The 13,640-nt window shown below is 44.0% G+C and overlaps 1 protein-coding gene across 6 annotated transcripts in view; it reads left to right on the top strand.

Moving 5' to 3' along the window:
• The first annotated feature begins 925 nt into the window (after positions 1-925).
• The window catches only part of FERMT2 (FERM domain containing kindlin 2), a 92,502-nt gene continuing 79,787 nt past the window's right edge, over positions 926-13,640 (top strand). For 2 of the 6 annotated variants that reach the window (XM_069738557.1, XM_069738539.1), the window contains exons 1-2: positions 926-1,288; positions 2,704-2,870. In XM_069738557.1, coding sequence (XP_069594658.1) covers positions 2,714-2,870 — 157 coding nt within the window. In that variant the 5' untranslated portion in view covers positions 926-1,288; positions 2,704-2,713. Of the gene's footprint in view, positions 1,405-1,539; positions 1,583-2,703; positions 2,871-13,640 lie in introns of those variants that run through there. The other 4 variants (XM_069738529.1, XM_069738519.1, XM_069738567.1 and 1 more) reach the window with 4 other exon arrangements.

The following is a 13,640-nucleotide window of genomic DNA, read 5'->3' as shown; positions in this document are numbered from 1 at the left end:
TGGATTCCATAACAGAGGCCGCGACCAATGAATATCCGGGACAGACGGACGGAAGTGACCCTTAGACAATTATATAGTAGATATCCCTCCTCACATGTAAAGCGCCATGGAATAAATGATGCTATAATAATAAATAAGAATAATAATGTTGTTTTTTTTTTGGATCGTTTGCATCGGTAGCTGTGGCGGATTGTTCCTCCAGACATCGCATGCGACTTTTTCTATCCGTGGAGCGCTGCAGTGTCCAGCTCAGGCATAAATGGAAAGCTAGCCGAACGTAGAATCATGGGATCACACTCCCGTGGCTGTCATGTAATCTCTACCCTTATTATTTCTCCTTCCTCTGATATCCCAAAAATATAGAAAAGACACAAAAAGAGACAAATCTGAAAGTATTGTGGCCGCCAGCAATTGATACACAAGCCATTATTCCACGCGTTTCGTGCACATGCTATAGCCTTATTCTTCAATCCTTAGGCTGCCGTCACACTATCAGTATTTGGTCAGTATTTTACATCAGTATTTGTAGCCAAAACCAGGAGTGGAACAAATAGAGGAAAAGTATAATAGAAACATATGCACCACTTCTGTATTTATCACCCACTCCTGGTTTTGGCTACAAATACTGAGGTAAAATACTGACCAAATACTGCGAGTGTGACGGCAGCCTTAAGAGTTTAGGAATTCTCTTCTCTTTGCAAGAAAATTAGAATTGAGAGTCCTCAGTGGTTGATACCTTTTAATGGCTAACTGAGAAGACTTTGATGACATCCTCCAGGATGATTGACACTTTGACATGATGTAAAGATGTCCTGCAGCAGCTGCAGCTTGTGACTTCCACATCGCCCAGCTGCTGGGAGTGGGGGGGAGGGAGGTTCCTGAACATCTGGAGACCAATGATGTGGAGCTGCAGCGCTGTATAACGGGACTACATCCCCTCCAGCCTCCTCTCCCAGCCCCCTTCCACCAGATTCCCGGATGTTGGATCCACTCCTGGAGTTTGATTCGCTTCCATAAAAGGGCAGCAGCCTCCTAAGACTCGTCCTGAGCCTGCAGCAGCTCAGTCAGCATCCCAACTCCCCAAACTTTTCTCCCCTCCTCCCCTCAGTCGTGAGTGGGAATAGAGGGGGAGTGACTGCAGCAGATTCGCCCAGAGCCTCGCAGCCTGGGGGACTCCATTAGAAGAGCTCTGCCCTCACACGGGAAGCTGCGTCCTCCCGGCCTCTGTGGCGCTTCCTGAAGGAAGAACGGTGAACGCTTTCCCTCAGCTCAGGAGGCCACGTTACAGGTGAGGGGGGATTTACTGCACAATGGAAAGTTAATGTTCCACCCGGGCTGGAAGCAGACGGACCGGTTGGATAAGTTGCGAGGAACAGGTGAACAACGGTTTGTGGAGAGCAGAAGGTGAATACTAACGACATGGCTGATCTGCGGAGCGGCCGAGGGTCCTGGCTTGGAGGGGAGGAAGCCCTGGACTAGGAGGGGCTGCTGCTGGGGGAGAGCTCAGCCTCCCCGCTGCTGACAGACCCCGACTGTAGGCTGCTAGGACTACGATTAGAGCTGGATAATAGTGCAGGCGCTGGTTGGTTGTGCTTGGACTTGTAGTACTCTTACAGAGGGGTGGGTGAGGGAGGGCACAGCTTGTTTTAGGATATGGCTCCCTATTGTTATGACAGGCCATTCTTAGACTTGTAGTTCTGCTGACTCTTTAGATTGTGGCTTGTTTTCATATAATTTGTGTTTGATCTATATCTAATCTAAACCTTCTGCCCTCTACTAGCTGGGACTACAAGTCTAAGCATGGCCTGCTATGGAGATCTAATCTGTGTGTGTCCATCCATTGAGTTGTTAACCCAGGCCAGCTAATGCATTTAATAGTAGGGGGTCTTTGTTTAGGTGTCTATATTTGCTATTTATCTATGTACAGATTTGTTGTGTTTGTTTTTGTTTTCAGTGCTGGTTTGTCCCAAAACCTGAAGGGTGTCCAGGTCCCAGAGAAGTGAATGAGAATCCTAGTCTACCCACACTGCTTATTTTTCACTTGTCAATTCTTTCAGCATTTTTTGCTGCAGATTTGATTGATACTGCTGAGTGGGTAAAACATCTGCACCAAAAAAAAACACATGTAAAAAAATTGCTCCTAGCGTTTTTTCTGCACCGCATACTGAATGCGTTCCCATAGTGTTTTGTTTGTTTTTTATATATTTACATCTTGGTAGAAGATCATGTCGTCACTTAGTTTCAGGCCATGTGCTGGATGTGAAGTGTTGTGTTATGGCAGCAGATTATCACTCACAATCTTTGTTCCCCTTTTTTTTTTTTTTTTTTTTTTCCTGGAGGGGTCTACTGGTCTTGTCTTGTGGTTTTCATTCTCCTCTTGAATAATTTCCTTTATATTGATGAGATGGGTGTGATGTCCCTTGTTCTGCGGCGCTGTCTGTTCTGCAGTCTTGGGTGGGGAGAGTGGAATGTAAAAAAAAAAAACTGCTGGGATTTCCCGATGGATTTTATTTTTTTATTAGGGCATCTGTGTCTTGTATTGTGAATGTATCAGTTCTGATAATAAAAGGTTGTATTGGTAAACATTTGTTAGTATGTTTCCTATAATTATTACATGTCGTCATACCAGCTATGGATATCCCTACTGTTCAGTGCATATAGATGGCTCCTTGCTAATGGGATTGTCATTTCCTTTCCTTCCAGGAAGGGAACGATGGCTCTGGACGGTATACGGATGCCAGATGGCTGCTACGCTGATGGGACATGGGAACTAAATATCCATGTGACGGATCTGAACCGGGATGTTCTGCTCAGAGTCACTGGGGATATACATATTGGAGGGGTGATGCTTAAGCTGGTGGAAAAACTTGGTGAGTAGCACATTGGGTAGGTGTGACTGGCTTACTGTACAGGGGTTGGATCGTTCCCATCCCCCTAAGCCAAAGTCTGGAATAATGAATTCATTTTGCTTTTTTTTTTTTTTTTAACCCTTTTTTCTGAATAACTTTTTTATTCTGCATTTACCTTCTATTTTTTTTTTCTTTCACTGTCTATTCAGGATTCCTAGTAATTGCTGATTAAATAATGTTTTTAGGCTTGTTGTATTTTTTATAAAAGATTAAGAACATGTGAAGTTTATGGTCACCTTTAGTGAAGATACAATGTAGCGATTCTTGTGTCCAGGGATTGACCACAGGGTAAATCCCTTGTGCCGTTTTTTATTGTTGTGTTGACTGGAGCAGGCTTTATAGAATAGAAGTATATTAGGGAATTTTGATATATGCGATTACTAATATACGTCTACTGTTGTAAACATCCACATAATGTGCAGGGAAATTCTGATAGTAAGGCAGAAAAGCCACAAGGAACTCCACTGTTTTCTTGCCGTCTGTTCCTGCTATGACATATGCAGAAATTAGGAGATTCCGGTATCAGAGGAGTCATTGATTCCACTATCCCTACATGATTACTGATTCTTTTCAGGCTGTAAAGGAAGTAGTTCATATACCGGAATAGTTTTTCTGTTATCAGTAGGGAAAACCCTTAAAACCCCTGCTGTCTATAGACTCCCTTTATCTGCACCATTCAAATGCAAGGACTGAATTGATAAAAGGTAATCAAGAAATCTTTGATTAAATAATTTGTTAAAAAAAAATAAGGGCTAAATATCTGATGTAACAAACTTTTTGTCAGATTTTCATCCATTGGATGAGAAATAGAATCATAGACTCACAGAATGGTAGAGTTGGAAGGGACCTCGTGTCCAACCCCCCCTGCTCGATGCAGCATTCACTAAGGCCTCTTTCACACTTCCGTCGTTTGAAATCCGTCGTTTAGGGCAAAAAACGGATCCTGCAAATGTGCTCGCAGGATGCGGTTTTTTTTTTTGTTTGTTGCCCATAAACTTGTAATAGCGACGGATTGCCACGCGTCACATCAGTCGTGCGATGGATCCGTCGTGTTTTGGCAGACCGTCGGCACAAAAAGCGTTCAATGTAACGTTTTTTTTGTGCGTTTCGTCTGCCAATTTCTACCGCGCATGCGCAGCCGTAACTCCGCCCCCTCCTCCCCAGACTGCAGAATGGGCAGCGGATGCGTCGAAAAACTGTATCCGTTGAACACGTCGTGCAGATATTTCACTACGTCCGTCGGTATGTCAGCCCGACGGAAATGTGAAAAGAGGCCTTAATCATCCCAGACAGATGTCTGACCAACCTCTGTTTGAAGAAAATGGTGAATTGACCTACAAAGTTTATTAGAAAGTTGCAAAAAACTTAAAAGGGTTAGAAAAACATGGCTGTTTTTCATTTAGAAGCCTCACCACCACCGAGGGGCGTGACATCGCTTCATCTCTCCGTTCATTTTAACATGGCTGAGTTGTAATATCCGACACCTCCCGTGGTCATAGTTGTGGCTGCAGCAATGTTTCTCTAATCATTATCAACCCTGCTAAATATACTGATAAAACTTTCCTCTACAGAGCTTTCTCTTTGGAGCAGGTTGGATTAGACAAGTCGAGTCCATGTCATAATCACATGGACGAGTGTATGGAAACAATCGTCTCTGAAACAAGCAGTCACTGCCTTCATAGTAGCCCATAATAGTAACTTTTGTGGTGAGATTCCCCTCCAAATCCTAAGCACCATCTTCTTGTATTGGTGCCTTTACTTATTTACTCTTCTGGAAATCTTTTTATCTTTGATCCTTTCAGCTGTGAGTCCTCCAGTTATTGCACATTTGGCCACGTCCTGCCATCCTTTTTTTTTTTTTTTTTTTTTTTTTTTTTGTGTTTTGCTTGTTCCTCTTGTGGGACTTTGTACGGCTGTCGGTGTATAAATAGCTGAATACATGGTTCGTACTCGTCGAGAATAAACATGTCAGATAATGGGCTGTGTGTACACACTGGCCGGAGCGCACAGCGTATAAATCCGCGGCGTGAATGATGTGTACCGCAGACGCTTGCTGATATGAGTGTGAGTCATCGAGGCTAGGTGATATGATTACCAGTTAACGGTTTACTTCACTGTTGTGCATCGTTATCTTTTTAGTTTATATTTTTTTTAAGTGATTTGGTAAAACAGTTTGAAATGGCAAGTGTTTTGCTCGTCCATCGGGTGATCAGCCGCTCGTTTCCACTGAAAGATTATCGTTAATAACCGTTCTTAGTGGCAATACATCTTTACTCTGGCGCACTCGTCATTGAGACTTTTGTGCAAAAGGCTAGTCTTGATGAATTGGGTCCATAGTTTGCCCACTTTACACATGAGATTTCAATGAACATCTAGGAATAATCTACTCACCGCTCGGGGGTCCTCCGAGTATTTTTTAGTGCTCAGATTTCGTTATTATTGCTGTAGCTGAATGATTTGCATCTGATAGCCAGCATAAGTACATGTGGGGGTTGCCTGGTTGCTAGGGAATCCCCACATGTAATCAAGCTGGCTAACAGATGTAAATCATTCAGCTGCGACAAGAAAAACTAAATCTCCGAGCACTAAAAAATACTTGGAGGACCCCCGAGCATGCTCGGGAAATCTCGAGTAATGAGTATATTTGCTCATAACTAATTAGAATAAATCGTTCCTGATTCCACCACCACCCAACCTCCCTTTATTCCAGACCTTCCTCTTCTTTTCCCAAACATTTGCCATCAGGTTAGTGTTGGGACCCTCATCCATACACGTTGGATAATTATGTAGTTCTTCTGAAATCTTTGATCTCATCCAGTTTTCATGTGATGGGCATCAGAAAAGCTATAGTATTGTTATAGATCAATCCAACTATAGCAGCACATGTCCATTGTCTTGCTCGGCCTGCCATCTTATTAATACTCATGTGTAAATTAGTGCATTTATTGTATAACTGGACTTTTTAGAACACTTTTTTTTTTTTTTTTTTTTTTTTAGTGCTGCACATATTGGGAGCTGCTTTTTCTCTGCCTTTGGCTGCCGTCACACTGTCAGTATTTGGTCAGTATTTTACATCAGTATTTGTAGCCAAAATCAAGAGTGGAACAATTGCAGGAAAAGTATAATAGAAACCCGTCACCACTTCTGTATTTATCTCCCACTCCTGGTTTTGAACACAGATGTAAACAACTGAACGTGTGAATCAAGCCTTAGGCCACGTTCTTATGTCCAAGTACTGACCGCGATGCACATGCCGGCCGCTGATCTCCTAGCCAAACTCCTCTGCATCAAGGCGTACTTAACTCGAAACGCAGATGTGTAAATCTGCCCCGACTGTATCCCATACTTCACGTTTGTTACATTAGGATTGGTTCACTAACCCTTGAGTGACATTGGATGAAGGAGTAGAAGGGAATGTGGGGGACAGTAAATAAAGTGTAACGAGCCGTATGGATGGCTTTATGGCCGCCACTCCCAAAATAACATATAATCTGGAATATGCTAAATAATTCCACCGCACCCTCTCATCAACAATCTGTTCCTACTGAAAGTGTGAATGAACGCTTTGCCAGTTGGCCATTTTTCACCGGCGAGCGGCTGAAGCCAATCCGACTTCTGTGATGTTTGACATATATCTGTAATTGTTAGTAAACATGGCCGCCTGTTATATAAAGTCTGTTGGTCTATATGCGAGTCCACACAGAACTCGTCTGCTGTGGGTTCGGCGAAGGGTTTACTGCAGCTTTTAGCGTTTGCATTGCAAATGGTGACATTCCCAGTGCCGTTTGTTGGGTGATTGCGGAGAGTCAGGGAGGAGTTTTCCTATGAACTCTCTTGTCCACCATTATTCTATACCGTGCTGTTTGCATCTCCATCTCCCCTTCCTCTGGCCGACATGAGTGACACTTGTTTTGGTTGGTGACTTTGCAGAGGAAAACTCGCATTTCTTAATTGCATTAGTGTAATTCCAGGTCATTGTGCTTGGTTTACAATCTGATTAGATCTATTCTTATTTCTGATGATGATGTTCAAGGATTGTGCGCAGTTGTTGCTGCTTCATTAGGAAGCGGTGAAATCCAGGACATCACCTTCACATCCAGAACATCACAATCACAACAATGACATTTGCTCTTTGTACAGAGATAAAGATTTTGCAATTGTCAGTGCAGGCTGAGCTGCATTATCTTGTGTGTCTGATCTACTATCTGTCAGATTGGTGATTACAGGGCAGCAAGCTGGAAACATAACCAGTAGTCCTTAGCATTTTGCCTTAAGCCCCCTCCTCCCCCGCCCCTTACACACTAAAGTCAGATATATCCACCACCAACAGTATAATGTGTATGGGGTCCACCCGGCTGCCCCTGAAGATGATGACTGGGGAGATAAGTGTTGGAATTAATCCTTGACCCTTTTTGTTATTCAGAAGATTAGCCGCTGCCATAGTCTCCGGCGGTGACTTTCTCTGCTCTTTTCTTAAGCTACGTTCACATTAGCGTTTCCCGACGCATGCGTCATGCGCCCCTATATTTAACATGGGGGAAGCATGGACATGCGTTGTGCGACGCATGCGTTTTTTTGGGGGTTTTTTGCCGCAAGCGTCGGGCAAAGAAAACGCAACAAGTTGCATTTTTTTTGCGTCGAAATTTTGGCGATTGACGCATGCGTCGCAAAACACAGCAGTTTTGGTGCGTTTTTATTTGCGTTGTGCGTTGCGTCGCCGACGCAGCGGCGCACAACGCAAATGTGAACGTAGCCTTACATATAATAAGTACTGGCATCTCAGTCACAAGTGTGACCCCAGCCTAAAGGTACCTCCACACTCAGCAACTTTACAACGAGAACGACAACGATCCGTGACGTTGCAGCGTCCTGGATAGCTATCTCGTTGTTTGACACGCAGCAGCGTTCTGGATCCCGCTGTGCCATCGCTGGTCGGAGCTAGAAGTCCCGAACTTTATTTGTTCGTCAGGTCGGCATATATCGTCGTATTTGACAGCAAAAGCAACGATGCCAGCAATGTTTTACATGGAGCTAACAACCAGCGAGAACGATAAGTGAGTCGCCGTTACGTCACTGGATCGCTCCTGCATCGTTCTGGAGCTGCTGTGTTTGACGTCTCTACTGCGACCTAAACAGCGACTCTGCAACGATCTAGTTTAGGTCGGCTCGGTGTCTATATCGCTGCAGCGTTGCAGAGTGTGACGGTACCTTAAATCTACTCCTCTGGTCCTGATGGGCGAGGGGCATTGCCAGGATCCTAAAAGATCCAGGTATCCATGACCCCCAAAACCTTAAGGCTATGTTCCCATGATGAGCCTTCGTTGTTTTTTTTTTCTTTTTCTTTATTTTTTATTAAATCCACACTCACACCAAAAGCTCATTGTGGGAATGTAACCGTGATCTCATGTTATCCACCTTCTTCCCCCTTACCCATCCCCCATATAAAGTAATAAATAGATGTACCGTAATATACAGTATATTAGTACAGTAATGCACAGACTCTCCTTCCTAAAACTTTGGCAAAATAAGAAAGCCTGTAAAAATGTAAGTAAGTAGAAGCAAACTCTAAATCTTATTTCTTGCACACCTCCCCCCCCCACACCCCCATAGATAACTTCTATGCTAATAATAAGGAATATCCATTTCCCCCCTTAGAGCTTTGGCCTGAGTTGCGCTGACTTAAAACTTTGTATGCCATTGAGATTGCAAGCTTGGGAGATTTCAGGAAATAAATCGGACTATACAGAACTGGCAGAAAATTGAAGTGGAATTTTTGGAGAGCTGAGTTTGCAGGTGTCTTGTATTCCCGAACCTCCTGTATATTTTAGGGTTGCACATACTTTCAGGGCCACATCATTCGGCTGAGGTTTCCTTTCTGGCCAGCTCTTGGCACATTCCCCCGGTAGTGCTGGTACAATGGCGACAGTGCCGTAATTTTCAACAATCTACAGTATATTCTATTAGTAGCAAGTCCATGGGATATGCTGGTGGGTTAGATTCCAGGGAAATGCATGACCCTCAAATTGCAGGATATTTTCCCCTATGGTGGTAATCCCATGATTTGATTGTAACTCACAAGTCTAATGCTGCACTAAAGTATACTACTACTGTCCCTGGAATAAACCAGGACTGTGGAGTCAGTGTCATGGAAATTGAGGAGTCGGAGATTTGGCTTACCGACTCCACTGCCCTGAATAAAACTTCTATGTTGTTGTATGTACTTGTTCTTTCAGCTTACTATGGTAAAAATAATGAAATTGATAAAAAAAAAAAAAAGGATTTTCTTTGATCAACAAGAAGTTTCCGAATAGTCATGTGACTTATCATGCCGATCCCGAGTGAGCAGATGGGAAGCATCCAAGCTGCTCTGTTTAACCCTTTTCACTAAAGGTCTGTGCACACGTTGCGGATTTGGCCCTGCGGATCCACAGCAGTTTTCCATGCGGTGTACGGTACCATGTAAACCTATGGAAAACAAAATCCGCAGTGCACATGCTGCGGAAAATTCCATGCAGAAACGCAGCGGTTTATTTTCCGCAGTATGTCAATTGTTTTGTGCGGATTCCGCAGCGTTTTACACCTTTTCCTTAATAGGAATCCATAGGTGTGAAATCCGCACAAAAACTGGACTAAATCCACAGTGAATCTGCAGGTAAAACGCAGGGCGTTTTACATACGGATTCTGCAGAATCAGCGTGGAAAAATCTGCAATGGAATCCGCAACGTGTAAACATACCCTAATAGATGTATCTGTCATGGTTGTTTGGGGGGTCTTTGGTTTGGCTGTCACTTATGGGGAATGCTCATATGTATAGGACAGATGGCTGTTGTGCACTCGGCTATCATATGTTTATGGCCACCTGGAGTAACAGGCTCCATATGTTGGTATTTAACCTTTATTGTGGATTTGCTGGACATTCGAGAACAGGGATGTGCTAATGTCGGCAGCTGATGGATGATATTGGGATAATAAAGGAACAGGTATGTTGCATGAAAATGCCCAATCCGTCTGCTCATTGTTGGCAACCTACTGCCGTCTCCTCTATAAGAACACGTGCATGCTCTGCTGAGTCGGGCATGTATGAAAATTAGGGAGATGCTGCTCACCAAATAGAGCATGCATGTGTCGGGAGACATGACCCTTTTAAAGGTGTGTGTGTGTGTGTGGCCGTCTCAAGGGGTCTGTCTAGTTCTATTCCACTTCTGATGCAGAAGTGAGCAGTGCAATATCGACACATACCCACCAGGACGATTTACAGGTATCAGCAGACATAATCAGACTGAAGGGTGCACACCGGACACAATCGGCACCTCCTGAGCAGAAAGAATATATGAGCCCTTTTCAGCCCAATAGCTCATCATAATTCACAACTCCACCTGCTTTGGAGGTGATGTGGCCCCCTTATCTCTTGCGCCCCTGATTGGCCACACAGGTTTCACCAATGATATGTCTGCCCCTGATTGTGCCATTGTCCTCTGGCTGTGCTATGGACCCGTCTCCTTTTGCTCCTTTAGACTAGAAGATGACTCCTGTATTAGATAAAACAGATATCACACAAATGCCAGAATATATTCATGAAAGGAAAAGGAGACCATGTCCCTAGCGCCTGTCCTGCACCCAGGGGAGTGAGCTCTGCCCAGTGCCAGTTATTTTTATACTATGGCATCACCAGTGAACGGAGCCGGTCAAGGTGACTTCTTCAGGGCTATTAAGCGCTCAAAATAAAATAATTAGTCTGCAGAAATGGCAGAAAGTAAAGGCTGGGCCTCAGCATCTGACTTATTGATTCTCTTCAGCCCCTTTCTTAGCTCTTGCTGGCTTCATCCTCTGCTTCACCGTGGTGGTGATAATGAATGGACTTTCTGTCTGGCACAAGGAGAAGCTATTTACTGCCTTTCACGTGATGGGTGTGGAATTTTAGAAATCCACGTGGTTGACGACAGGAGACCAAGGACTGGTCTGTTCTACCGTCCGCAGAGTCCTTGCAGTGTGAGCAGGGATAAGATGAAGGTCCCTGGGCCAAATGCAAACTCTGTAATGGTCCCCGGCCACCGTGTGCAGCCGGTGATCTTTTCTGCTGCCACCTTTAGGCATCAGGAGCTAAGTGCCTCTGTTACCTCTGACTTGGACCAACCACTCCCTGGGCCAGGCCAGAAGTGACAGCCAGGATTGTTCTCAATTTCCTCCCACCACATGGAAGTGTAAGGGGGAAGCTTTTACATTCTGGACAACATAACTCTTAGGTCTCGCGTTTGGTTCAGACTTGCAAGTGCAACACTTTTGATGGGTCCCTACAGTCTGTTACGCCATGCAACCACCTGCTGGGAGTTGTAGTGAGATGTGCTAAAAGAATTGGAACCACCAAGCGCTGCGCAACTGTAGAGCGACTTCAAAGTGCATCTCCTAATCTAAAAGCTCCCCCATTGATTTGTATTACACTGATGATCTCTTCAATTATAAGAACACTGTAATGCTTCATTCCCCCTGAGGAGGCGCTGCTATTCACAAGATAAGCGGTGTAGGAGATGCCAGCCGGACACATACTGTGAAGGTTTGCTGATGAGCGATCTCGCAGCTGACTAATATCCACCCATCTCGCTTCTCCCATCAACCTGATGGCACACGTATTATGTGGTGGAGATGAACGGCGATTATGGTGTGGATCTGGCTGTTAGGAGTCTGACATTGCAGGCAGTCTGGTTGTCTGCAGACACTCGGAGGGATCAGCGGCGCCCCTCCGCTCCTCTTTATCACGTCTGATGGTTCTGCATTAGCCTGGCTGAGATAAGTCTGCTTCATACAGTAAATGTAATGGTTCTTAGAATCTGAAGAAGCCGCTGACGTCGCAGTGCTACTGGGAAATGGAAACTGCTGTGGGGAAATGTGAGCGCAGGATCATGGGCGATCGCTGGGCTGTGGCTGCTACCATGTGACGGTGGATTTGAGGTCTCATACACATTACATGAGTCTGATGAATCTGAAAATGATGGAGCATAATGTGTATGGGGGTCTCACGACTAACCCACCCCCCCCACACCCCCCAAGAAATGATCTCTGGGGAGAGAAATAATTCTGATGGCAGAAACTTTTCTCCTGGAGATAAGATGAATCCAGCAGCAGAATTCTCATAGGTAACATGCGCACTTGGCCAAGCTATCCCGTGCACGGGGGAGATGGTGGCCTTCTCCACTTTCAGGGTAACCCCCTATATGTAATGGGGATAGTGATAGCATAAAGTGGGGTCTCCAATTCTGGACCCTTTTGATGATCAGAGTATGGAGCCGCTGTGAAGTATCAGCTGTAGCTCTGGTGGAAACCGACCGTCCCTTGTATTTATATGAATGGTAGTAATTTAATACTTCCATTTTGGCTCCTCCATAGCCGCCGTGACTTTCCGATAATGCCCCCTTTTCCTTTACTTTCCTACGCACTATTGACCTTATAATATAGTATTGTGGGTCAGATATTGCACAAGTCGCTACGTGTCAAAATCTTCTGTTGCAATCCAGGGGATGTACATGATTATAAAACATGACTGTGCGGCTCCATATACAGTGAATCCAGCTGAGATGCAATCCCAAACACAACCTGTGTACAGATGTGGCGCTGTTCTAGAAAAGTTATTTCGATCCGGTCTACAACAGCTCCATAATGTTTGGGGGCTCTCCTCCCTTTTCTCCATTGTTGCATATGGTGTAAAAAAAAAAAGGATGTGGCTATTAATAAATGATTTTCTGAATGTCCTTTACCTGCTTAATGATATATTCATAAATTATCCGGATAGTTTTATTTAAAAAAAAAAAAAAAAAAAAAAAAACAAAACCAAAAAAAACCCCTCACATCCAAAATATTAGCGCTCGCAGCAGTATTTGTAAGAATATTCTAAAGGGGGTTGTATAAATGTAATAACTTGTATGCCCTTATTTCCAACACTGCACCGCTCTAGTCCATGTGCTGCTGTTTTACTTGAAGGTGCTGAGCTACAACCTCAATCTAGATCAATGAATGAGTATCGCGATTTCTTTTGTTTCTCCCTATCGCCGTCTGTACAAAATAAAAATAGAAACCTTGTGGTTTTTAAGCTGGTCGCTTTAATTATTTTTATTTTAGAGACTGTTCTTTCATTAAATTCGCATGTACATTAGCAGCAATGAACTAACTCCGATCCTACCTTGTTGTACCGAAGCATCTAATGAGTGTGTGCAAAAATCACTGTGAAGGGAAGTGGAGCTGTGCAATTGTCTGTTGTGATTGGTGGATTATTATTATGCTTTTGTTATATTTTGCTATCAGATTCCACAGCGCTTTAGACATTATCTTCACTGTCCCCATTGGGGCTCACAATCTACATTCTCTATCAGTATGTCTTTAGAGTGTGGGAGGAAACCAGAGAACCAGGAGGAAACCCACGCAAACACAGAGAGAACATACAGACTCCTTGCAGATGGAGGATCCTCCATTATGGACTGTATATAGGTATGTTACCTGTCATTTTAGGGTATGTGCACACGTCCGGAATGCATGCAGAATTTTCCTGAGATAAACCTGAGGTTTTCCGCAGGAATTCTGCATGCATATTTTTCGCAGATTTTATGCGGATTTTTTGCATTTTTTTTTCCCCAGACACTCCAAATGCCATAATATAATGGGAAATCCGCAAAAATAATGAACAAGATGCTTATTTTCCCGCAGTGCGTTTTTTTTTTTTTTTTTAAACGCATCATGTGCAC

This window comes from Ranitomeya imitator, chromosome 1 (genome assembly GCF_032444005.1).
Source record: "Ranitomeya imitator isolate aRanImi1 chromosome 1, aRanImi1.pri, whole genome shotgun sequence".
NCBI lineage: Eukaryota > Metazoa > Chordata > Amphibia > Anura > Dendrobatidae > Ranitomeya > Ranitomeya imitator.
This window is presented reverse-complemented; position numbering and strand designations above follow the sequence as displayed.